This window comes from Thamnophis sirtalis, unplaced genomic scaffold (genome assembly GCF_051295495.1).
Source record: "Thamnophis sirtalis isolate CommonGarterSnake01/CBP01778 unplaced genomic scaffold, rThaSir2_p1.2 scaffold_6, whole genome shotgun sequence".
NCBI classification, from domain to species: domain Eukaryota; kingdom Metazoa; phylum Chordata; class Lepidosauria; order Squamata; family Natricidae; genus Thamnophis; species Thamnophis sirtalis.
Genome location: NW_028261386.1, coordinates 61,686,065 through 61,710,689, shown reverse-complemented (window position 1 = coordinate 61,710,689; position 24,625 = coordinate 61,686,065). Strand labels below are relative to the sequence as shown.

The 24,625-nt window shown below is 37.5% G+C and overlaps 1 protein-coding gene across 3 annotated transcripts; it reads left to right on the top strand.

Annotated features, from left to right (window-relative positions):
- Positions 1-333: 333 nt before the first annotated feature.
- FEZ2 (fasciculation and elongation protein zeta 2) lies at positions 334-23,783 on the top strand. 3 transcript variants are annotated; one of them, XM_014071295.2, is made up of 10 exons: positions 334-679; positions 2,937-3,045; positions 4,493-4,609; positions 8,322-8,466; positions 10,588-10,856; positions 14,447-14,527; positions 19,396-19,471; positions 21,545-21,610; positions 22,437-22,465; positions 22,901-23,783. In XM_014071295.2, exons 1-9 carry the CDS (start codon positions 399-401, stop codon positions 22,445-22,447), a joined length of 1,155 nt encoding a protein of 384 aa, XP_013926770.2. In that variant the 5' UTR covers positions 334-398; the 3' UTR covers positions 22,448-22,465; positions 22,901-23,783. The 3 variants fall into 3 exon arrangements, with proteins under 3 accessions (XP_013926770.2, XP_013926769.2, XP_013926771.2); XM_014071294.2 differs by lacking the exon at positions 22,437-22,465 and having other exon boundaries at positions 335-679; XM_014071296.2 differs by lacking the exons at positions 14,447-14,527; positions 22,437-22,465 and having other exon boundaries at positions 335-679.
- The last annotated feature ends 842 nt before the right edge of the window (positions 23,784-24,625 follow it).

Sequence of the window (24,625 nt, the reverse complement as noted above, 5' to 3'; positions counted from 1 at the left end):
TTGCCAAGTTTGGGGACATCTTGTCATATCCCAATCTGCCGCAGTCCACACGCATTAAGACTTTAGATTGATTAATAAGTATTAATTAATCAAGATATGAACGCGCGCCCCACCCCATCACAATGGGCTCTTTCTCTTTCAAACAAACGGGCAACGGAATGATACGTAGTGTGAGGTTTTCACATTAATATACTAAAAACCTCCAGATTCCGCGTCAAAGGGCTATTCAGGCCGAGCTCCGAAGGAGGGGGCGGCGTGAGTCACACCGCCGCCGCCCCACCCTTCGCTTTTCCGCCTCGGCGATCGGGAGCGCGCAGCGGCCGCTCAGAGAGCGAGCGAGCGAGGGGACGGGGGCGCGCGTTGGCCGGGCCCCGCGGCCTCTCGACTTCTTCTCGGCGATGGCGACGGCAACGGCGCCCTCGCCGCGGGACCCGGCCGGGGACTGGCAGGACTTCTCGGGCTTCCAGCCTTCGTCGGAGGCGAGCGGTTCTCTGGAACCCTCGGAGGCGGCGGCGGGGGTGACCGTGGAAGGAGGCCCCTGGGACGGCGGGGGCGATTTGGGGATCGAGCTCCCGCTGTGCTTCCAACCTGCCCGGCTGCTGGCCGAGCATTGCCTAGACCCGGAAGCCCTTCTCCCGCCGCAGCCCCTCAGCGAGCGGAGCGCCTTGCAAGAAGATGAGTGAGTGAAGCGGCGGGTCGGATTCCTTCGTTGAAAGTGGAGGAGGAAGAAGAGGAGGGAGCCTCCCCCCTCCTCCACTTCCTCCCCCCTCTTCCCTTTGCAAAGAGTGAGGTTCTCCCTTCGGTCGTGGAAAACTTATCCGGGGATTGGGGCGTTCTCTTTGCGAAAAGGGATGTATAAGAAATGGGGCGCTGGGTTTGGGGTGGTGGATTCCGATTCCGCACTTTTCTTCCCTCCATCTATCCTGGTTGGGGGACTCCCCCTCAGCCTCACTCCATAAATATCTGTACAGAACAGAAGTATTTTAAACCAATGTCGTTGTATCTATTTTGTGCAATGACAATAAAGGCTATGCTACACTATTTTCTATATAGCTGCATGGCCAACAAATTCCCAGAAGAAAAATGCAGAGAAATTTAAATGGGCAATATCGCATGAGTATTTTTTTTTTCCTCAAAGAAGTCTCTATATTGTACTTGTTTTATTTAGCAGAGCAGCTGCCATTGTTTTAAAGAACAGGGAATTGAAATTTACCATGTTTGAATATAATAAACAAAAAATTAAAAATTGGTTTAAAAAAAGCAAAAAATAATGGGGCGCCGGGTTTGGGGTGAGGGAGGAAAAAGAGAATTGCAGCTTCAGTATAGGATTCGTTGCTAATGGAAAGCAACCCCCCACAGTCTAATAGGGTGGTGTTCTTTCCTAGCCCTCAGGGGTTATGAGGACCTAATGCCCGGTAAGCGCCGAAGGAGGAAAGCTTCAAAATAGTTTCACCTCCCTTTGACTTGGACTTTAAACTTTCCAGCACAACCAGGCTGAACTCTGTATGTTAGGCAAGCATTTCACGGACTAGGCGCTGGTATTTAGTGGAAGGCAACCAATCCTAACATGGAATCTGATCCTTTTATATCTTCTACTTAAGGGTAGGCCCTTTCTCAGAGTCCCCAAAGGCCCATTTTCTGTGCAGACCCTCATGTTTTATTTTAAGAACTTGAACTGTTCCAATCTAAAAAAAGCAAAAAGAAACTTTTGAGAGACATAATTGAACCCTTCTAAAGTGCACATCTCAGAAATTGTCTCAAATATTCCTTTTTCTGCTAGGGTTTTTGCTGATTTATAACTCTAACTTGTATTGATGTTTAACTCATTTAGGAATTGGAAACATTTTAGATTGCAACCTCTGCTCCAATATCAGCATTGGTATGGGTGTAGTTTGCATCAAAAGCACTTGTATACCCAAGGTATAGATCTGATTGAGAGATGGTGGAAACAGTTTATTATCCACTTAATAAATTATGCTAATGTGAACAATATCCATATTATTCAAAGGGTATATTAATATTTGCACATCATAGCATAAAGAGCACTATAAGTTTGGCTTATAGTGAATGAATGAGTAAACACTCAAGTCATTGCTCCCCATACCAGGTGGAGCAGCTAAGAAACTGCAGAAGCTTCTTCCAAGGTTCACCTGACCTCAGAACTTAGGCTTGCTATGGCTTCTTTGTCCCATATCAGGAATTAAAAAGCAAGCTATGGCTTGATAATGGAAACATCTGAAAACCCTTATTTAATACATCAAGCCAAAATAAGGACAAACTATACTAAGATTTTTTTCTTCATGGCAAGCTTGAAATAATTACAATAAATGGGAAGAACTTGAATGCAGATGAAGGTCAACAGTAGCTAAAGTACTGGCAGCTGTGATTTCTTGTGTGTTATAATCTGTGTTCTGCTTTTATGAGCACTTAAGAGAGAAAATGTTTTTCTATTATATTTATTGCTAAACAGATACTTATATAGTTTAACAATTTCATTCTTTGGCAAGTTGGTATAAGACACAGGTGTCAAACTCATCATGTTGCCATCAAGAGATGTTTTGCAATGGTTTTCCCATTCACAGAGTTGGGGTGGGCGTGGTTTGTGCTGGACGCATCCAGCCTGTGGGCCACTAGTTTGGCATCCCTGATAAGACAACCCATGAGGGTCTTTAGCCAAATCATAACATTGCATGCATTCACTTCTTCTTAATACAAAATTGAATGACTCAAATCTAATGAGAGAGCTCTAAAGGCAAAGATCAAATCCAATGACAGATATTTTTGTGGTGGGTGATTGCCCATTCATGGCTGAGGCTATGAATATTGACATACTTTACTTTGGAATTAATATGGTACACTTTTAAAAGCAGAAGCTTTACTCACTTTAGAACCTTAGTTTCTGTATACTGTAAGGATTGAATTTTTTTTCCTTCCAGGATTTGGAATGCTCTGACAGATAATTATGGTAATGTAATGCCAGTTGATTGGAAATCATCCCACACCAGAACTCTGCACTTGCCAACCCTGAATCTTTCTGAAAAGGGAGTAAGTATTGCCAGAACAATCTGAAAAATGTTCCTTTTGTCATTTAAATCTGTGTCCTAGACATCAAATATTACATAAACCGTCAATTTAATTAAAACCTCCTTTGCTATACCATTATTAGCTTTCTGTTTCTGTTGGCAGCATGTGTTTTCTTCCTCAAAATTTATCTAACACATGCCCCAATGTCCAATAAGATACATTAATTATAAAAAATGCAAGAATTACCATTTGAATGCTAATTCTTACATTTGCATTCTTGCACATTTCATTGATACATTACCAACTCTAATCATGTATAATACTGTTGTTTAAGCCAGAAATCAAGTAGCCAGTAATAGTAACTGATATAAGAATAAGAGCAGCCCTCTGTTTCATTTAAAATATATTCAATATACAGTATTATACCTTCTTAGCTGTTATAGGGCAAAAAAATAGAAGCATTTAAACTTTTTCAGATTGCCCTGAAAAGTTCTTAATGCAAAAATTCCCTTGAGTAAAAGTCAAGAGCTTGGGACTAAACTGATAAGCACATGACACTTTCTCAGCAGTGGGGCAGAAGTAGTTCTCCAGAAGTAGTTCTCCATGGGATAGTTTTTATATTATTATTTGTTGCTGCAGTTTACAACCCTGAGATTTCCTGGTGACTTCCAACCAGGTCCAGCTATGTTAAGCGTTTTGGAATCAACTAAGTTCAGCTGGGTTGAATAGACCTACATGCTGATCCCTAGAACTGTATTGAGAAATCCATGGAAAAGTTTTAAGGTTTCTAAAAGCAAAATTGTTAAGAAATAATAGACATTTCCTTTACTGAAAATCTACCCCTACAACCTATCAATGCATAATGTGTTTATTGGCTGGCCTGTCACAAAGCTTGACATTGATTAGGGGGCCCAGCTGGCTTCCATGCCTAAGGGAAAATTCAAGCCTCAAATTGCTTGACTTTAATCTAACACCTTATTATGCTACACTGATTTAACAATTTTGATTATGTATCTTATTTATTTTGAAAAATAAATTTGACAGTGGCTTGGGACCTCACTGTATGTTTAAATATAGGTTTACGTCTCCTCTGTAGCCAAAATAGAGTCCAAGGTCAATGGTTTGTTTTAGGATATCAAGTCACAGAATGGATTGTATTAATTGATCCTTTCAGGAATAAATGTGATATGTGAACTGCCGAGACAGTATCTATTTATTCAGTTCATCTGAATTAATCAACCTGAATTGCAGAATATTGTTCGTATGTTTGAACTGAATTTTGATGTATAGGTTGCGCACCACATATATAAGGAATATAATAATGGTGATAATAATTTTGGGATGTCAATATTTTGAATTCTTAAGGATTTTTATAGATACCATACACTATTATATTATTAAGTGTTATGATATTTGGTGGATTTATCTCTCTTTTTAATAACCTGTTTTATTCTGTATTTTCATACAGGTTAATGATAATTTGAACCTTGACTTGTCAGATGATGAAGAGTTGAGAGACCAGCTAGACATGCATTCTATTATTGTCTCCTGCATCAGTGAAGAACCTCTTTTCACAGCTGAACAGGTAAAGTTCAAAAATAAATATGTGCAATTTAGCATTAAACATTTCATCTTTCAGATATGTTGCAAATGCTTAGAAACATCCTAATAAAGGTATGGCCTAATATAGAATAATCCATATTTTAAATGCAGAAGAGCTGTACTGTTTCATTCTTAAATTAGAACTTATATGGGAGAGCTGCAAATTGCCTTTGCCTTCTGCTAGTCCTCTCTGTGGCCCACCAATGTCCCTGGGAGATCCACCTATTTTTTCTTATAATTTGGTGGGATGAGCAAGAAAAAAAACACCTTTTTTTCATTTTACTAGAGAAACAACCATTTAGATTTTTTTTTAAAGAGGCTGAGTTAGTGGGGGTGTAGTTTAAACCCTTGTTTCTCTCCTGTTACTCTTAGCTATGTATGACAGAGAGAAAATGGATGAAGTACATGCGTATAACTAGGTGGGTATATTTGCAGGCTCACCTGCTGAAAAGCACTTTGATAGCAAGTGCTAGTTCTCCCCCCCCCCCCCTTCAACTGTGGAAAATATTTCCACATTTGATAAAAGTTACAATATTCAAAGTAGTTTTCCAATATTTTATGAATGGCAGTAGGAAAATAAAGTTGGTCTACCCCCCAAAAATAGCCCAGCCTGGCAAAACATGATTCAATAATCAGATAGACTGGTTAGTATGGTAATTTAAGTCTAAAATCATCTTTATTTGTGTGACTTTAGTCAGCTCTGTGTAGGATGAACCATGTGTAGTCAGCTTCAGATATAAAAGACATTTTTTGTGAGGATATAACACCCATTCAATGGAGTGTAGCAGCGATGGCGAACCTTTTTTGGCTCGCGTGCCATAAGTGGAGGAAGAGCGCAGGGGGGTCGTGTGCGGGCATGCCACACCCATAATGCAATGCACAACACCTTCCTCCAGTGCACATGCACGCACTAGAGGCACTTCCCCCCCCCCGCACTTTTTGCATGCTTTTTTCGCCCTCCCCAGGCTCCAGAGGCTTTATAGGAGCCTGGGGAGGGCAAAAAGAGCCCCCACCCCCACCCCGGATGCCCTCGTTTTAAGCGCTCCTAAGGCTTCAGGAGGCTTCCCTGAAGCCTCCGGAGCAGTCAAAACGACGGTCTGAGCAAACCGGAAGTCCATTCCCAAACTTTCAGATTGGCCATAGGGCCATTTTTTTGTGCTCTGGAGGCTTCACGGAAGCTCATGAAGCCTCTGGAGGGCCTCGGGGGGGGGGTCTTTTTACCCTCTCCAGGCTCCTATAAAGCCTCTGGAGCCTGGGGCGGGCGAAAAATGACTTTAAAAAAGGGTGAACTCAGTTGGCCAGCAGCACATGCGCGTTGGCCAGCTGACAGGGCAGCGCCTCGCGTGCCCTGACAAATGGCTCCACGTGCCACCTGTGGCACGTGTGTCATAAGTTCCCTATCACTGGACTATAGGATTTGTTCATTAAACAGATTTTACTGCAAACAATGCAATTTACCTCAGTTATGTTAATTCCACAAATCATGAACAAATTGATACAAATGGTGCAAATTTAGATTTAATGAACATTCAAATTAAGCAGGCATCTTCTCCATCTCCCAAATGCCTATTAAATATTTTATTGTTTTTACTAGAGCTCAAATGTTTACATAGCTGTGAATTTTTAGATTTTAGCACACATTAGGGGAAGGGGTTTTGAAATGCCATTTATCTCACAGGATGTCAACCGCTCTGTACAAAAGCTATGAATACATAGTTCTTTTATGAATGCTTTATTTTGCTTTTATTTACGGGATTTATCTACACCTCAATCTTATCAGACTCTTCAGATACATGAAAAGTCATAATACTAACAACACTACACTGGCACCAATGATTCCACGGTCAATCCCCCAAGCTTTTCTGAAAGAGCTAAGTTTTAACCCGGTTGTAGAAAGCCACGAGAATAGGAATCATCTTTGCCTTAGGAGTCCAGTTGTTCCATTGGAGAGAATCCTGCCCAGAGAACAGTGGGGGTTCATCACTTCTTATGGTTGGTGAGGACTTTCCCAAGCCCTTAACCATCCAATTCAGTTGATAGCAATAGCACTTAGACTTATATACTACCCCATAACGCTTTACAGCACTCTCTGGGTGGTTTACAATGTAGAAGTATTATTTGCATATTGCCCTCAACAATCTGAGTCCTCATTTTACCGACCTCAGAAGGATGGAAGGTTGAGTCAACCTTGAGTCCTGTTAGGATCAAAATATTGCCTGCAATACTGCAATTTACTGCACCGCCAGTAAATCTCTTTGGGAGAGGGTCTATTTAGAAGAGGCACTCTCTTAGATACCTTTGGTTCCAAGCTATATAGGATTTGAAAGGTATCAACCAGTATATTGAATTCCACGAGGGAACATACTGGTATATGATGAAGCTCCTACGAAATGTGTGTGTGTGTGTGTGTGTGTGTGTGTGTGTGTGTGTAATACAGATGACTTCTACAATGCTACTGTTTTGTTTTTCTTTTTTCTTGAAGCAATCAGTGAAAAGGAATATCAGAATGGTAGGGAAATATAACAATTGTGTTCACCAGCTATCCATTCACTATTACACTGGTGGAAGATATTTGTATTGCACTAGCTCATAAATGCACGGCTGTGTTTTAGCAACAGTTTCAGTTTCCTTTCATGTTATCTGTGCAGCATTATTTAACTTCTCTGATTAGACTACTTTAACAGTTCTTCCATATCAATCTTTCAGTCATTGAACATCCCTTGAAAATTATTTTATCAAAGAATCCAACAACTCAGATCAGACCTTAAAATGATAGCCATGCAAGGGAATGAGAAGCTGTGCTGCATCCTATACTGTATTACAGACTTCAGAAAGTCTGCCAGATCGGTTAGAGGTGGATAATGTAGAAACATGCTTCCTATTCAAATTGGTAGCATTTGTTACCCAAATCCATGTACAATTGCTGGATTAAAATGCTATTCACTTTGCTTCTCAACATTATGCTCGTTTTTCATAATCCAATCAGTCCTTGCTTTGTTAATTTTTCAGACAATAATTAAAACATGGCTTTTCTGACAGGCCTTTGTTTTGCTTCCTTTCAGAGTAACAGTGGATTGTTTTAGTTTTTAACTGATGTTTTCTGAGACATAGTGTTTATGGATTTTATCATTTTTCCAACTTGATTTGTAAATCCCTTGGAAATGTATAATTGTGTCTATGAAAGTATAAGGATTGACTAACTGAATAATATGGTATTGATGTATGACTATATTGTTCCAAAGACAGGAGTGGGTTTTCCATGGTTAATTATTTATAAGCAATTATTTATATATAAATCATAATTAACTTGGAGTAGCACAGTGGCCTAGAGATGGAGCACTGACCTCACAATAAGAAGATTATAAGTTCGATCCTAGGTATTGGCAAATATTTCTCTCTCTCTGGGCGCAATGAGTAATTGTCTCCTGTGAACTTTATGTAGACATCAGAAAGGGCATCTGGCTAGTAAATGTTCAAGCTCCATTTAGTCGCCCCAATCCCATCTGATGCAAGGGATTATAATAACAGATATTTCTCTATTTTTGAAAATCATCCCTGTATTATTAAACTGTTTATACTTATACCTGAAAAGTCTTTTAGTGAGTAAAAGTTATTATTAAATAGTCTTTATAAAAATAAATAAATAATATAATTTTGTTTTTCTCTCTCTGTAACTTTCTCTATCTGTGTGGAAGGTAATTGAAGAAATAGAGGAAATGATGCAGGAATCTCCCGATCCAGATGATGATGAAACACCAAGCCAGACAGATCATCTATCCATGTTGTCTCAAGAAATTCAAACACTTAAAAGATCTAGTGCAAATCACAATTATGAAGAAAGTAAGTGATGTTTACTTGTATATTTTGTTTGATGTTTGTCTTAAAAACTATCTTACATTTAAAGGATATGCTACTGTTCTTTTATAGCAGGGTGTCAAACTCAAGGGCCAGGGGACAAATCCGGTCCACAGGGTGCTTAGATCTTGCGCACAGAGATGCCCTGGAAACAGTGAGGGACCGGCCTGTGGTGCCTCTGCCAGCTTGCTAGGGCTGCTGACAGAAGATTATAGGAGGCTGGCACAGCTGAAACGGAGTTCGGGTGCCTGTTTTCGCTGGCAAGCACTGGGGCCTCCATAGGCATCCTGACACAAGTTACATCAAGCTGGCTATGCTCCCTCCCCGCCCCCATCTTGTTGAAAATACAATTGTATTTTCAAGCTATTGTCTATTTATATAGTTTGTATTTTCAAGCTATTGTCTAGCTATTGAGAAAACTATATTTGCTTCAATTCCAGTTCTCCAGATAAACTACCAGATCCACATACCTTTCTTGATATTATTTATGTTGTTAAATGATTTTATATGTTTATATTGACTTGGTACTATAACCCTAAGCTATTTCGAAGCGGGTATAGGGGTGTTTATAGCTTTCAGCTATAAACAATAATACTAGTTTGCAGTTATATATGTCTATGGGATCCAATCTGGGTTGGTCATCAGAACCAGAGGTTTAGTCTTCCAAACTTTCAACTTTGCTGGAGCCCATCTTCAGGGAACTTCTCTCTCTAGATTAGGACTTTCAAACTCCCAGCCCATGGGCCGGATGCGTCACACACTGGCCACGCTCACGCCCGTTTAGCAAAGGGGGGGGAAGTCCCAATATGTCACATGACACCCCTGTGATGACATGAGTTTGACACCCATGCTCTAGATCAGTGTTTCTCAACCTTGGCAACTTGAAGTCCTGTGGACTTCAACTCCCAGAATTCCCCAGCCAGCTATGCTGGCTGGGGGATTCTGGGAGTTGAAGTTCACAGGACTTCAAGTTGCCAAGGTTGAGAAACACTGCTCTAGACCAGTGTTTTTCAACCACTGTGCCGCGGCACACTAGTGTGCCGTGACATAGTGTAAGGTGTGCCGTGGGAAAATTACTTTATATATAGTCAATATAGGCACAGAGTTAAATTTTTTAAACATTTTCTAATGGTGGTGTGCCTCGTGATTTTTTTCATGAAAAAAGTGTGCCTTTGCACAAAAAAGGTTGAAAAACACTGCTCTAGACTATGCTAGAGTAACATTCCATGGTCATCATGGAATGAAAGCACATGTCTGAAAGCTCAGAAGAATACACCTCTGGTCCTGGTGACTGACTCAGATTGGATCTTTCAACTTTATTCTGGGACACACAAATTGGCCTTCGTTTTTGTATATATGTCTGTAATTTGATGGTGCGTCTGATGTCAATAAGAGAGAGAGTTTGCAGTTGTGAATATGAATGATTTAAACCAGTATTTCTCAAACGGGGCAACGTTAAGACATGTGGATTTCAACTCCCAGAATTCTTAGCTGGCTGGGGTATTTTGGGAGATGAAGTCCACACATCTTTACAATGAGAAATACTAATTTAAATCATTGAGGAAAACAATCTAAACTAATCTTCCCTGAGATTTAAAAAACCTGGAAGCTGTGAGCTGCAACTTTGTACATGCTAAACTGAATTAAAAACATTTAGGTCCCACTCGCCATCTTCAGGCTGGTGTTTTCGGCTTGTGCAAGTAAAGCGTGGTCAGAGCTGCCGTCTTTCTATAAATCTTGGTGGGGGGTGGAGTGCTGGCTTTGTTGCTGTAAGTGGGTTGATTGGCTGTGCAATTGCATCCTGATTGGTAGATGGAGTTGATGTTTGTAGATTGGTTGGCTGTTTCGTATTATCCTGTGTGGCTGAGGTGCTGGCTGTGTGTCGGTTGTTCTTTTGTGTTGTAACAACCTGGGTGGTGGGTGGGGCTTGTTTGTTGACTAGGGCTGGTTTCCAGATGTCCAGATGGGAGGTATCATCACATTTATTCATGTTGTGTATATATTGGACAGAATATGTTTTTTAGGGAAAGTATTGTTGGAATTAGAGTATAATTGCAGTCTACTGTTTTAAAGATAACATCATGTTTTCTGCTGTTTTGAAAACAGGGGTGCAAAAACTGTCTGTGTCTGAGTTAAATGATCTCTTAGAAGAGATTGAGGCAGCCATTAAGGACTATTCTGAGGAGTTAGTGCAACAATTAGCCCTACGGGATGAATTAGAGTTTGAGAAGGAAGTAAAAAACAGCTTCATATCTGTCCTGATTGAAGTACAAAACAAGCAACGAGAACAAAAAGAAATGGCGAAGAAGAAGAAAAAGTTAAAAAACGGCACTCCTCAGAATGGAAAACAAGAAAAAAGCCATCTGCCTGGAACAGTAAGAGCTTTGCATTGTGCTTCTCTTGAAACATTGTTCACATTTTAATTTTGTATAATATGATCTCTAATTTTTGCCCAGTTATTCTTACTAACAGTTCAAATGAATAATAATAAGCAGCCTTAATAACAACAATAACATCTCCTCTTCTAAAAAAGATGTGGAGACTCTAGAAATAGTGCAGAGAACAGCAACAAAGATGATTAGGGGACTGGAGGCTAAAACATGAAGAACGGTTGCAGGAACTGGGTATGTCTAGTTTAATAAAAAGAAGGACTAGGGGAGACATGATAGCAGTGTTCCAATATCTCGGGTTGCCACAAAAAAGAGTAAGTGAAGCTATTCTCCAAAGCACCTGAGGGCAGGACAAGAAGCAATGGATGGAAACTAATCAAGGACAAAAGCAACTTAGAACTAAGAAATTTTCTGACATTTGGAACAATTAATCAGTGGAACAACTTGCCTCCAGAAGTTATGAATGCTCCAACACTGGAAGTTTTTAAGAAGATGTCTGAAGTGGTGTTGGGTTTCCTGCCTAAGCAGGGGATTTGACTAGAAAACCTCCAAGGTCCCCTCCAACTCTATTCCATTATATTCTTTTGGTAAATGATTGTTGGATCCCATATACTTCAATAGGCATAGAAATATTCATAATATTCTATTTTTTTCTGATCATCACTGGCTGCTGAAGTTTTACAAGACTGAAGAACAACTACTACTTTCTCAGATGATCAGGATTACATTTCTTATTCTGTCCAACCAAATTTGTACAAGTGGTCTTTTACCTCTTTGGGTAATTGTTACAGAATGAGGGGGAAATCCGGAAAGCGTTTGAAATGTTAATACCTACTTTAAGTTTGCTTAACATCTGCTATTGAAATTAGTATTTTTCAGCAGGGCTGCCACAGATGTAGAATTTGGTCAATATGTTTAAGTAATTGTTGATGCACAAATATAAAAATTTTTCTATCCACAGGCTATTTGAAATTTCCACATTATTCCTCTCGTTAACTTCGTTTCATCACCTTTGTGTGTAACCTCCCTGTTTTGTCTTCTCCATCTACCTTAGACAATATAATCTGCTGATGCTATTACGCATACGCTAAAGTGCCTGAATAGTTCTTCCTAAAATCATCGGCACTAGAGCACTTCCCAAAATCCACAAGAACTTTTTCATCCACACAAGGCTTTTTGATGTTAGGATATTTTGCAAACCAGAAAAAAACTATATGCTGATTTCATTAAAAACTGTGAGCAAACACATTATCACTAGAGCAGCAGACACTGGGTGGAAATTGTGGCTACCCAAGTCTCTTAGCAGATTCCCTCTGAAAAGACATTCACTACAAAGCAGAATTCTATAAAAGGTTAAATACAAATCATACTTCTTGTAAATAAGGAAGAGGAAAAATAACACCAGTATATTGTAAAAAGTATATCGTTTGAGAGACAACTAAGCCAGGCATGTATGTTGCAAATTCTTTTTAACAGCCATTTTTCTGCTGTAATTTATGTTACTTAGAAATAATGTGATGTGACCTATAATTTAACCTTTTATTTGCCAAAGTAATTAGGAGGTCCAATGAGTTATCAACTGAACCTAGATAATAAATGGATTAATTATCTTCTCTTATACTAAGGTCAACTGAAAATACTATTTATTCTGCAGAGCTTTAAAGCTTTGTACAATTTTATTTCTACCTTGTCTTTTATTGAGGATACCATCTGGTAATTTAGAGTAGAAATGAAAATAATCAATAAAGCACAGTTTTAAACACATATAAAGACTATAAATACAAGTTAAGCCGCATAGTAAAACAACTAGAGAATGTAAATGTAATTTAAAAATTGACCATAAAAATAATTTAAATATCAAGGAAAATATAAAAATGCTTTGCCTGGTGCCTGCAAGGTAAAGGATTGGGTGACAGGAGGAGGAGACATTGTAACTGGGGGAAAAACCATTCTCTTCTAGAGGAATGTATCAGCTGAATGCCTTAACGTTCAGATACTATCTCTACAGAAGTATAAAAGTGAACAATCTGTATAATAGTCTCGGCTATAAAAATTGCTCCAGAACTGAGATGTATATCTTTTTCAACATAGATTTTCCTTGACACCTTGGATATCCTTATCTTAGAGAGTTATAAGCAGTTTCTTCAATATCTTTTGAAGGATTTGACACAATAAGGCTATTTTAAAAGGAAATTTATAAATTTTAACATTAAAACAGTTGCATCGAGTAAGAGTTTATTCTGAGAAAAGTTTGGTTGTTTAATATCTATATCAGAGGAATATGAACATATAAAGTGAATGAATCTTTAAAGCTCGGTGAGATGTTTGCAGATACTCAAAGAGGAACATATCCCCACAGTATGCAATGTCTATGGATGAAACTGAGCATAATCTTTTCCATGTCATTGTCACATAGTTTGTCACACAATGTCTGTTTGTTGTAATCTGTCATTGATGTCTTGCACTTTAGGATCAGGAGGTAGCAAGAGAATGCATTAATATTAGCTTTCAGTAATGATTAGAGTTTGCCTTCAATGATCCCACCATTCATTAAAAATATAAGGCTATTGGCAGCAAACGATTTGTTCTCCGCTATTCTTCTGTGGGCATCAAATAACATACCACTAATTTGTATGTAGGTTATCTTGTGCATAGCAGATAATATTTTTCACATTTCTACCATTAAAACCTGAGATCCCCACACTGAAGATAACTGCAAAGAATGAAAGAATTAATTGGATTTGTTTTGTGTATAGAAACTGAATGTAGCTCACAACATAAACATCCATTTCTTGTATCAGACACTTGTTCATTTCAGAACTGCAGTGTGATTTCCAGGTTGTAGAATTTTCTAGTTTGTGTAGGAGAAACTTGAGAATACAGTCAGTTGCCATGAGTAGCGGTTGTTTTTCTGTCAGGATTTCTAGGTATAGAAGAAATAGGATTTTTTTCTTTGTTTATCCAAACAAGGCTAGTGTAGAAAGATCCTACTGGCTATCATGTTGGAATAATGTCTAGTTAAAGAATGAAATATTGACAGATTCTACAATCTACAGATCTAGATTTATTTCAAAAGGAATATCAACTAAAATTGAGTTCCCTGCTCAGAATATGTTGGGTCGTTTATTGGTATTGTTCTATATTTCCCACTTTCAGCCATGAGGAGCAAGGAAATGCCATTTTTAATACCAATAAGACATTGAATTATTTATCTGTGCTTGCAACGTTTAATGGGATTGGGCAAGGAGCAAAAAGCTTACAAGGCAATATGCTTTAGCATGTTCTATGTGTGTGATTTCATATATATTTAAATATATTATTTGAGATAATAAGCATCAGCCAAAGATTGTCAATGCTAAAACAATCTTATCCTAGTTCTCTATATATGATATTTGGCTGGCTCCATTCCTAAATCCCTAATGAGCAAAATATTTAAAAGTCAGTGCTTTTCTCATTAAGCTACAGCTATATTTCATTTCTAACATTTACCTTGCTGGCATCCCCCCAAAAACCTAACTAATACCTTTACATTTCTCTTTTTTCCCCCTTTTCTGTTACGTTCTCACTCCTTATAGCGCTTCAGTATGGAAGGAATCTCAAATGTCATTCAGAATGGCTTTCGACAAACGTTTGGAAACGCGGGTGGAGAAAAACAGGTGCTGGGCTACCCTCTGACTTTGTTTTCCCTGTGCTGTCTTTTCTGTCTCTGTATACATTCCTGTCTTAAAAGTTGGCAGTTTCAGACTTCAGGTGTTCTCAGAAAGGGAGGAAATACATTTCTATGCTTTCTCGCATCTTCCCTGCCTTAAAGCTAAGAGCTATTTACAAAGGTTTTCTTTCCTTCGTAGTTAAAGAAGCAGACAAGCCTTGATATGCATGGGGGAGGGGGGGAATAGAGTAGATGAAAATTTTCCCCTCAGGGTTTATTTTAATTTTTCAAAATAAAACGCAGGCAACAGCATAATACATACTTGGAGTTAAATACCTGTCTAAGAAAGCAGTAATGAAAGATTATGTCAGTTTTAAAGTTTCAGTCTAGGAAAAGAAAAATGATCAGTAAACATGCCTCAAATCTTCCAAAACGGTAAAATCTATTTTGCTATTTTTAAGTTTCAAGAAGTAAAAATCCTTGACATTTTGTATGAAGAATATGTGTGTTCCAGAAGGATACATATCCATGTAGTATCTTGCAGGATACAAATTGGGTGCATCACCAAGTCCAGATCTCAGTGACTGACCCAGACTGGATCCTGCAACATTATCCTGGGACATGTATATTGCCCTTCATTCATGAAAGTACTATGTGCAATAAAGGGCAGAATCCTTTATTTTATGCCTCAACTCAACACAAAGCCAGAAAAAGCCTTATTTGAATGTCTGCAATTCCTCCAACATTCTTTTTTATGATTAGGACAGAACACAAATTTCATGGTTCCAGATCATTCTTTTTCCTGATTCTTTCCATTCCCATCTGTTTTGCTTAAACTTTTATCTGATGAGTGTAGAAGAACCCAAAGCAAACCCAGTAAAACAAAAGTATTGCTTATTTGTGGAGCATGGATGCTGATATGAAATACGAAAAACATATTTTACCATACATTATTTCATTACACAAATTAAATAAAATGTTACAAGTGATTTGCTAGTGTATGATGTACCGTTGAGCAGATACATATACTGTAAAGAATATTGATAAAACTTTGCACAAATTGACACTGTTAATATATGATTTATATGTACATGGTTTTGATTGGTTTTCATGTGGGTATTCTAGATTACAGATAACTTTGGAATTTCTCATACAGTTCTTTGAGAGAAAAATAATTTTTCAGCTATTCACTATTTCTAAAACTTGAACAATAAATATAGATTCTGCATTTGCATTCACATGGAACTCATACGTAAATAATAAAGATAGTACGGGTTTGACTCATCAGGATCTGAAGTTATATAAAAGTTATTGATAGAATAGAATTATTGAACGAGAGTAAACCCTATAAATTATAACCGTCCATAGAAATTAAAAAGTAGCTATTTAACCAATTATGTAATGCGTTCTAGACCGTAAGAGTATCTTCCCTATTCTTTCAAGGAAGCAGAAGCTGTACCTTCCCTCTCCTATAGAACTAAAGAAAAGAAGTGCCTGGATAGGTAACATTGCTTGCCATAAGCTAAGTGCTCTATGGACCATTTCCTAAAAATTAAGGCTTGCTCCCTTACCCTGATAGTCCTCAATAGAAAACTCTCTGTTTTCAAAACTGGAATCTAAATGTAGCACAAGGGAAGTCACTCGGTTTTTTTCTTTTTTCTTCCCAATAGTATTTTTTTTTCCAAAAATGAAGTATTTATTATTATTTGTTTTCATAGCAAATCTCTCAATTTTCCAGTGTAGAACAGTGACATATTAGAGAGGTTTGGGGAAGAGGCTGGAGGAACTAAAACAGAGAGAAAAAGAAGATGGCACAAAAGAACTGGAGACAGAAAAATTAGGTGCTGTCACCTGAATTTATTGCTTTATAAACCAAAATATCTTGTTTTGTTTCTAAAAATGTACCAGCCATGAGAATGAAGTAGCATGAGCATGGAAGCTTAGAGATTGAAAGGAAGGGAACATAACATTGCACTAAATATAATTGAAAATGATGCTGTCTTTCAGTCGTGCCAGTGATTTACATAGGCTGTAAGAGAGATTGAAAAGGGGAGGGGGGGGATACTTGCCTGTGTTATTCAGAACTAGAGAATAGATTATGTGTCCCTAGTCTGTCTGTCTTGCAGCTGCATGCTGAATTAAACTTTAGTCTCTTAGCATAAAAGCCTGTTCTTACTACAGTATTGCTTTTTAAATCTTGGGCAATTGGTGAGATACATAGGATCTCAATCTCAATAAAAGAGATTATTTGTAGCTCAGGGTGAAGTGACGGGGTCTTAATGCTCTATGAACGTGGTTGTTTTCTTGCAGATGTTTCATTACTCAAACTAGGAACCATCATCAGTGCCAATATCTGATAAATTAAGATCAGATCTAGATTTAGATCGGTGCAAGACTAGCACTGATGATGTTACCTAGTTTGGATAATGAAACTAGCAAGTAAACAAGGTCAGAAAGCACCAAGCATCCTTTATACATAGGATCTACCTTGTCTTCCTTCTAGATAGCACAGGTGCTGGGCAACTTTGAATCTGTTAAATCTTAAGGAATGTCTGAGACTTAGAATAGCATGTGATCTACTAAATCCAGACAGTTCCCATGGAACTTGAAGGATAAGTCTGAAGATTCATGTTCTACCTTGTATGTTACCAGCCTGTCCACTATAGCCTATTATAAATGGTACAGTGACTATGCTAACATCTGATTTAAATGGGCCCTTGAGAAATCATTCCTCAGTTCATGTTAAGCCTTATGCATGTATCTCTGCATCTGAATTGGAGAATATTTGTATAACAATTTGAAAGTGGTGTATAAATGAGGGCTTTTTAAGCCTTCAACAGTACATAAAGTATGTGATCTGAAGATACATGTATTATACCAATTACAATCTTGACTGTATTACTTGTGCTAACTTAATAGTTTCCTATCTATTAAAGAGTGTCCAGATGCATTTTGCCCTTAGTGTAAAACATGAACCTATCAGAGTAAGATATCCAGCTTCAGGAAGGGACTTCAAACACAAATGGGTCTGATAATCGTGCATAATGTTGTGTTATTGGTTTGATTTGTTTGTATTTCTGTGGGATAAATTAAATATAGTAATTTCATGTTAGTATAAAACTGCTTTTCCTGATCCTGTTTTTGGATTATGCTATCAGTGTAATACAGTAGTGTGGTACCTCATTACTACTCAATGCAAGAATATAATTCCTAAGAAATAAACCACACACAAGAAATCCAGACCCTGGAAATGCCCTTCATTTTGAAATAAATACCCTATTTTTTCAAAAATATTGAATTTGTATTACTGAATGTCTGTATCTTGCCTATAAATAATTTTAGAAATAGTAATCCTATACAGCAATGTTAGGGAACCTTTTTGACAGCGAGTGCTGAAATAGGAGCGCATGCATGTGACGGAAACCAGAAGAGCAGTGCACATGCGGCACCAGGTAGATGATTTCCAGTTTTTTATGTGCACATGCATACCAGCCACCTGGTCTTCCGGTTTTTGTTGTGGATGTGCATGCAAAGAACAACTGGCCACTATGATTGCGTGCACCAGAAACCGGAAGATCATTTTCCCGGCACGCGGATACGCACCAGGCGGCTTCTTTTCTGGTTTCCGGTGCTTCTGCACACGTAAAGACCAGCTGGCTGGCACGCCAGAACCTGGAAGAGCAACGGGCGACAGCTCACATGCTCGGAGAGATGGCTCTGCGAGCCACTTCCGGCACATGTGCCATAGGTTCCCCATCACAGCTATATAGTATTGTCCTTCAATCTTAGAACAAAAATATCTTCTTTGTATTGAAATCTGTTGCTGAATCAGGACTATAGAATGGCCCTAAGATTTTACCAAAAGGAGCAAATGCAAATTTTTAATTATAAAGTGTTGAAGAATTAAGCTTTGGAAAGGACACATTACTTGAGGTTTTCCAATATGAATGTTCATTTAAAGTTGGCGATATAATTTGCTCTAAATTGAGTGTTTTTATCCATAATACCGTAGACATGTAAGAAAAATTTCAAAGAGCTGGACACAAAATATTGTACAAAATAACATTTTAAAGTAAATGGCATTTAATTCTATACCAGCAAAAGCAGATACAGTATAATTTCAAGGAATCACATACGTGTTTATAAATCAGTGCAAGAAATAACAACTAAGCTCAACTATATGGGATTCTACTGTTGCTCCTGGGTGCACCCACTTCTGAGCATAAATTGGCTATCTTGCATGGTCCATTATCAGAGTTTCACCATGAGGGAGTTGTGAAGTCAGAATATAAAGCTTCTTATCACTGCAAGGGAGTGACCAAAGATGGTCTGGTTGTGGCTTCAAAAGTTTACGACCTGAATTGACACACATGGTTTCACAGTCCTGGCATGTATATTGTTTATTCTTTGCTAATAATTATAGTGCATTGTTCTTGTCTAGAGTATATTAAACCTCCTTTTATGGAATCTCCTGCTGTGGTACCATACTTTTTTAAAAAAATTCATTTATATTTTGGCTGTACAAAATATCTAATGTAAAAATTTATTTCCATATGGCAGAACATAAGTATTCTTCACATAAGTGCAGCAAAATAAGGAAAAGAATGTGTAATTTAGAAGCTCAGAAAAAATTGTATGTAATATATAGGCACATTTTTTTAAATTATCAGTTTTGTCATAGGGACACTTACTGTGTTGTTACTTGCTGGGACATCTTTTAGTTGAATTCACTGTGTTTCGCTTTTTCTTAGATGACATACAATAGAGTTGAATTTCACATAAATTACACTTTGCAAAGCATAGTTACATGCAAGAACTAACAACTAATGTTAATTAGGAAAATATTTCATAGTAATCATAACTTTTGTTTGACAGTATCTGACAACTGTTATTCCTTATGAAAAGAAAAATGGACCTCCATCAGTTGAAGACCTTCAAACATTAACAAAAAGTAAGCACGTACATAGGATTTGTTAGAGAAATAAATTTCCATTGAGTGTTTTGATGCTGAGAAAAAAACAGCTGATTTTCCAGTTTCTTCAGTTGAAGATTACTCTTGAGTGGTTCTGTTCTAAATTAGCCAGGGAAATCCACTTTGCTCTGAAATATTTGGAATTGGCCAGCAGTCTTATGTTTGCCTACTCTTCTCAGATATCCTACAATTATCCATCATTCCTATGTCTTGACTTTTTTGGAAGACTATATTTGTTTATCTCTTCCAGTAAAATCAGCTTTGTTTGCCTTGCACAATTAGCTGCTTAACAAGAGTGCTGAGGCACTAACTAGAAGAGAATAAGCCTGAAAATGCTTCTTTGTTGTGAATTAAGTTTTTAAAATGATACGGCTCGAGGAACTAACACTATTGTTATCCACTGACTAGCTGAAATTTGATCTGTTGGTTGCTCAGGGACAGACTATCTGACTCTTTTTCTGCTAATGCTGTTGGAGGACAGCGCTCAAACCACTTATTTTAGCGCCCTAGAACTGTTCAAACCTGGATATTATTTCAATTCCAAAGAGTAAATAGATTTAGCATGACATTTACCCACGTTCATAATTACTGATTTGGAACGTGCTCTTTTCAAAACGATTATAAATTATTTCAGTCTGTTATACAGTGAGCTTTTAGATACAAAATTATTTCTCCATTCTTCCTCAGTAAGACAGAAGCTGTGGCTGTTGGTTTTCCCCTGTCAATAGCTCATCTTTCTTTTGGTTAAATAGACAGGTAGTCTTTTGACTTATAACTACAATTGAGCCCAAAATGCATATTGTTGTGAGAAATTTGTTAAGTGAGTTTTGCCCCATTTTATGACTTTTCTTGCCAAATTTGTTAAGTGAATCACTGCATTTTACTATATGCAGTGTAATTTACTGTAAATTAGTAACACCGTTGTTAAGTGAATCTGACTTTCCCGGTCACTTTGCTCGTCATAAGGTCATAAAAGATGATCAAATGGTCCAGGACACTGCAACCGTCATAAATATGAACCAGTTGCCAAGCATCTGAATTTTGATCATGTGACCATGGGGATGCTGCAATGGCCATAATTGTGAAAAACGGTCATCGGTTTTTTCAGGGCTGTTTTAACTTTGAACAGTCACTAAATGTACCGTTGTAAGTCAAGGAGTATCTGTAGTAATGATTTAAAAATTAAACATACAAGAAAAGTTCACTAAATGTTCCAGGTTCCCTTTACTGCAAGGTCTGGGGAGCCGAATGGGGCGGGTGGGGAGAATGAGAAAATGGAGACTTGAAACGCCAGGAGAAAATCACTACTGCTCTCGTCAGCAAGAGGAATGGAAAAAGGGGAAGAAAGAAAAGCAATTGTATCTTCTATTTTTTTATACTGCCTTCCTTCACAATTTGTGTAGTTGTTTAGCACTCTGTGACAACACTCTAGTTCTAGATCAGTGAGGAAAAACAACTTTTTTTTCCTGTTTCACTTTTACCAGAACTGTTTGTTGGGAAAAACATTGAAACATTGTTTTAATTCCCAGATCATCACATCCTACCAAAAATAGAAAGTTCTTGTTACTATAGGAATAGTTTGAGTTCATGGGATTCATAGGAATAGGGTTCATAGGAATAACCCATCTTTTAAACAAATCTGAATCCATAACAGAGCTATGCCTACTCAGTATTTTTATATCTTTCTCCCTTTAATAAATGTTGAGAAAAGGATCTGCAGACTAACTTCCATTTTAGTTTTTTACAGGATCCAATCTGGGTCGGTCACCGGGATCACAGATTTTGTCTTCAGAGCTTTTGGACTCATGCTAAAGCCCAGCTTCAGGGAACTTCTCTCCAACCTGGCTAGACAAAAGTTTCCTGAAGATGGCTCCAGCATGAGTTTGAAAGCTCGGAAGACAAAAACTCTGATGACTGACCCAGATAGGATCCTGCAACATTATCCTGGGACATGTACATTCACCTTCATTTGTTAGTTTTTTCTATTTGCATATTTTATTGAAAGGCAATGAATTCTACTTCTTCCATTGACCCCACCCTCATATTTTATAGTTCTTCATGCCATGAAAGAAGACAGTGAGAAAGTGCCAAGCTTATTAACAGACTACATTTTGAAAGGTGAGTTTAGCCATTATTGTGTGTTGCATGTTTGTAGCCTTCTATAAATATAACTTCTGTGGTGTTGTGGTCACGAACAAAATCAGTGGTGTTATTTTGGAAGCTACTTCAGAGTGAATCTGTTTCTTCAGAATGGTTATGCTGATCTTTCTTGTCTATGATCTCTATAATGTCTCTATCTCTTCAGGCCAATTTCCATGTTCTAAAGTGCTCTTTGGAAGTTTAGATGATAAGAAAGATAGATTATACAAAAAGCATCCCCTCTCCTTTTTAATGCAATAGCACTTAGACCTATATACTGCTTCACAGTGCTTTATAGCTCTCTCTAAGCAGTTTACAGAGTCAGCATATTGCTCCCAACAATCTGGCTCCTCATTTTATCGACCTTGAAAGGAAGGCTGAGTCAACCTTGAGCTGGTGAGAGTCGAACTGCTGGCAGTCAGCAGAATTAGTCTGCAATATTGCATTCTAACCACTGCACCATCATGAAAATGTTAGACATACAGATGATTGCCTCGCATTGGTCATTAAATAAATGTGAGTAACCATCTTTCAGGATTAAAGCAAACTTTGGTAGACAATTTCTAGATGGATAAACTCTTGAGAGTATGTGTTATCAGAGAAAATGTAAATGCTTTCTGATTATATGTTTTGCTTTTAGATAATTAAACTAGCACTACAAATCATGATTATTATGCACTATTAAGACACTTATTTAAAATTTAAATTAATAATGAAAGATTGTTCCCCATAACAAGGACACCTTTGTAATTTTGGGTTATGACATTTTAAACCTGATTTCTTCATTTGTTTTATATTGTGCTAGCATTGGTTTGAAAGCTGCATTGCTCCGAGGTTTGTGCCTTATAGATGTGATAAAGGAGTATATAAAGGACATGTCTTGATCCTCTCTGCATTCAATATCCCGGGCAAGCAAATACAGTTGTCCCTAAATTTTTTGAAATGTTATATCTCAAAGCTCTCTCCACAGATTCTGAAAATTGTGGACTAAAGCTGGTCAGCTTATCTTAAATTTAAAAATTTAACCCAGTGACCAAGACATGATCTACTATATAGCTCATTTCTGTAAAAAAAAAAAAATGGCAGTAGTGTGTGTGTACATATTATGTATATATCTTTATGCATTTATCAGTTTTGTTTATGTGGTAAGGGCTGGGAATCCTATTTAATAAGATAATAATTATTGCAACTTTGATTCTGGAAAGTTTATTAATACATTCTACAAAGCGTATCAATTTAATGACAGTCATATGTAACTTTGTTTTGCAGTTCTCTGTCCTACGTGAGGGGACCTATGAAAAACAGCCTGGCGAATTCCTGAGAAAAATGTTTTTCCATGGATTCTTTCAGATCTGACCGTTTGCACTGCGTTGAATTCTAATGTATTCGTTACTTTCATTGCCTGCTTCAGTTTTTGAATTCTGGAATAAGTCACCCAGATCATGTGAAGTTCATCCTTTCCCCTACCCACGTATAAATTGTTTGAACAAATAATTCTGTACAGTTTACTCACATGCATTGTTTGGGCTTTTTAAAGACTATTTTTACATTATATGGCATGCAATTATTTCACCCAGCACCTATTTGTGGTTGTGGAGGAAAAATAACATCAGTATAAATAAAAGATGCCTATTAAACATAATGCACCTCTAGTAAAAGCTGCAGCAGGTCCAAGTATTAAATGTATAAAATGGATCAAAAGCTGAGCCTGCACTGCAAAACTCCATTGACGTTCTTCCTTGAAGGCTCTTTAATGAAGATGTTGATAGAAACAGGAACTGGCTTTTAAAGTAAGAATAAAGACAGTATTGTAGGATTGTTTACTGATTCGTATGACTTTCATTAACTCTCTTTGAAATAAACAGTGGTAGATTAACATTTTCCATCATTGGTTAGCCATTTTATTCTTTCAAAGCCTAATGTTGGCAAAGAGGGAAAGGGTTCCAATAAAAAATGCCCTCAATTTGTGTAAGATGAATTGTGCCCCAAATCATTGTTCCATTATTTTCATTTTCTGTAGTTTTTATAATTTAAAACTAATGTAGTTTAATAATAGTATTGCTGCTATTGTACTTTTAACCCATATTAAATATTTGGTCATCGTATCTTTTGTATGCTTCAATACAGTATGTTAATGAACAATTTTAAAACATTTCTGTTCAGCTGTCTTATTTATTGTAAGTAGTGGTAATGCAGACATGAAACGTAAGCAAGAATAATAGCTCTGTCTTTATGGTAAGGTTATATTAATAGAATCCTGCAAGACTAAAGGTATTTCTCCCCTACTTTTCTTTTACTCTCTAGAAAACTAGGTTGAGTCTCTTCTGAAACATTTCCTTCTGTGGGCTAAGATGCCAGTTGTCTATTGGCTCTCTTAGTTACGTTTAGTTATCATAACTTGCCCAAGTACATCTCCTTCTAACAGTACAACAGCAGAATTTGTACAACAGCAGAACCAGCTATCAATGGAGGTTATTGATTGAAGGATTTTATCACTCCTCAATCAGATATTAAAAAGTCGTTATAGAACTTAATCTCTTCTTCTTGACAAAATGTACAAGGACATTCCTTAATTTTTCAAAATGTGTATTGGCCCTTGAGATTGTATTAATCTCTGTAGCAATATCATCTTTCTCCCAATCCATAAATCACACCAGACACTTATTTTTTTCTGTAATATCCCCTGCGTGTTCTGTTGGAATTGGTCTATATCTTAAACCAAATTCTCTTTCTCTAAGTTTTAATAATGCCAAATTGTCCCAAGTCTTTCTCCATTTCTCTGTTTATAATTTCTGTCTTACATGCAAAAACTTATACTTTAACAATAACTTGTTTTAAATTTGCAGCCAGATTCTTCCATTCTCTTCTAAAGATTCTTCAATTCTCTTAACTACTTCTTTCAGATCTTTTTTTCTGCCGAGCCTTCTCCCATTTCCTTTTTAACTGATGCAAGCAATCTGATGTTACACTGTGTGTGTGTGTGTGTGTGTGTGT

Excerpts from the sequence above, each read along its gene's own strand:
- FEZ2 (XM_014071294.2), top strand. The coding sequence starts at position 399 with ATGGCGACGGCAACGGCGCCCTCGCCGCGGGACCCGGCCGGGGACTGG. Across the intron at positions 680-2,936 it reads AGCGCCTTGCAAGAAGATGA|GATTTGGAATGCTCTGACAG; the intron begins GTGAGTGAAGCG and ends TTTTCCTTCCAG. Across the intron at positions 10,857-14,446 it reads AAAGCCATCTGCCTGGAACA|CGCTTCAGTATGGAAGGAAT; the intron begins GTAAGAGCTTTG and ends CACTCCTTATAG.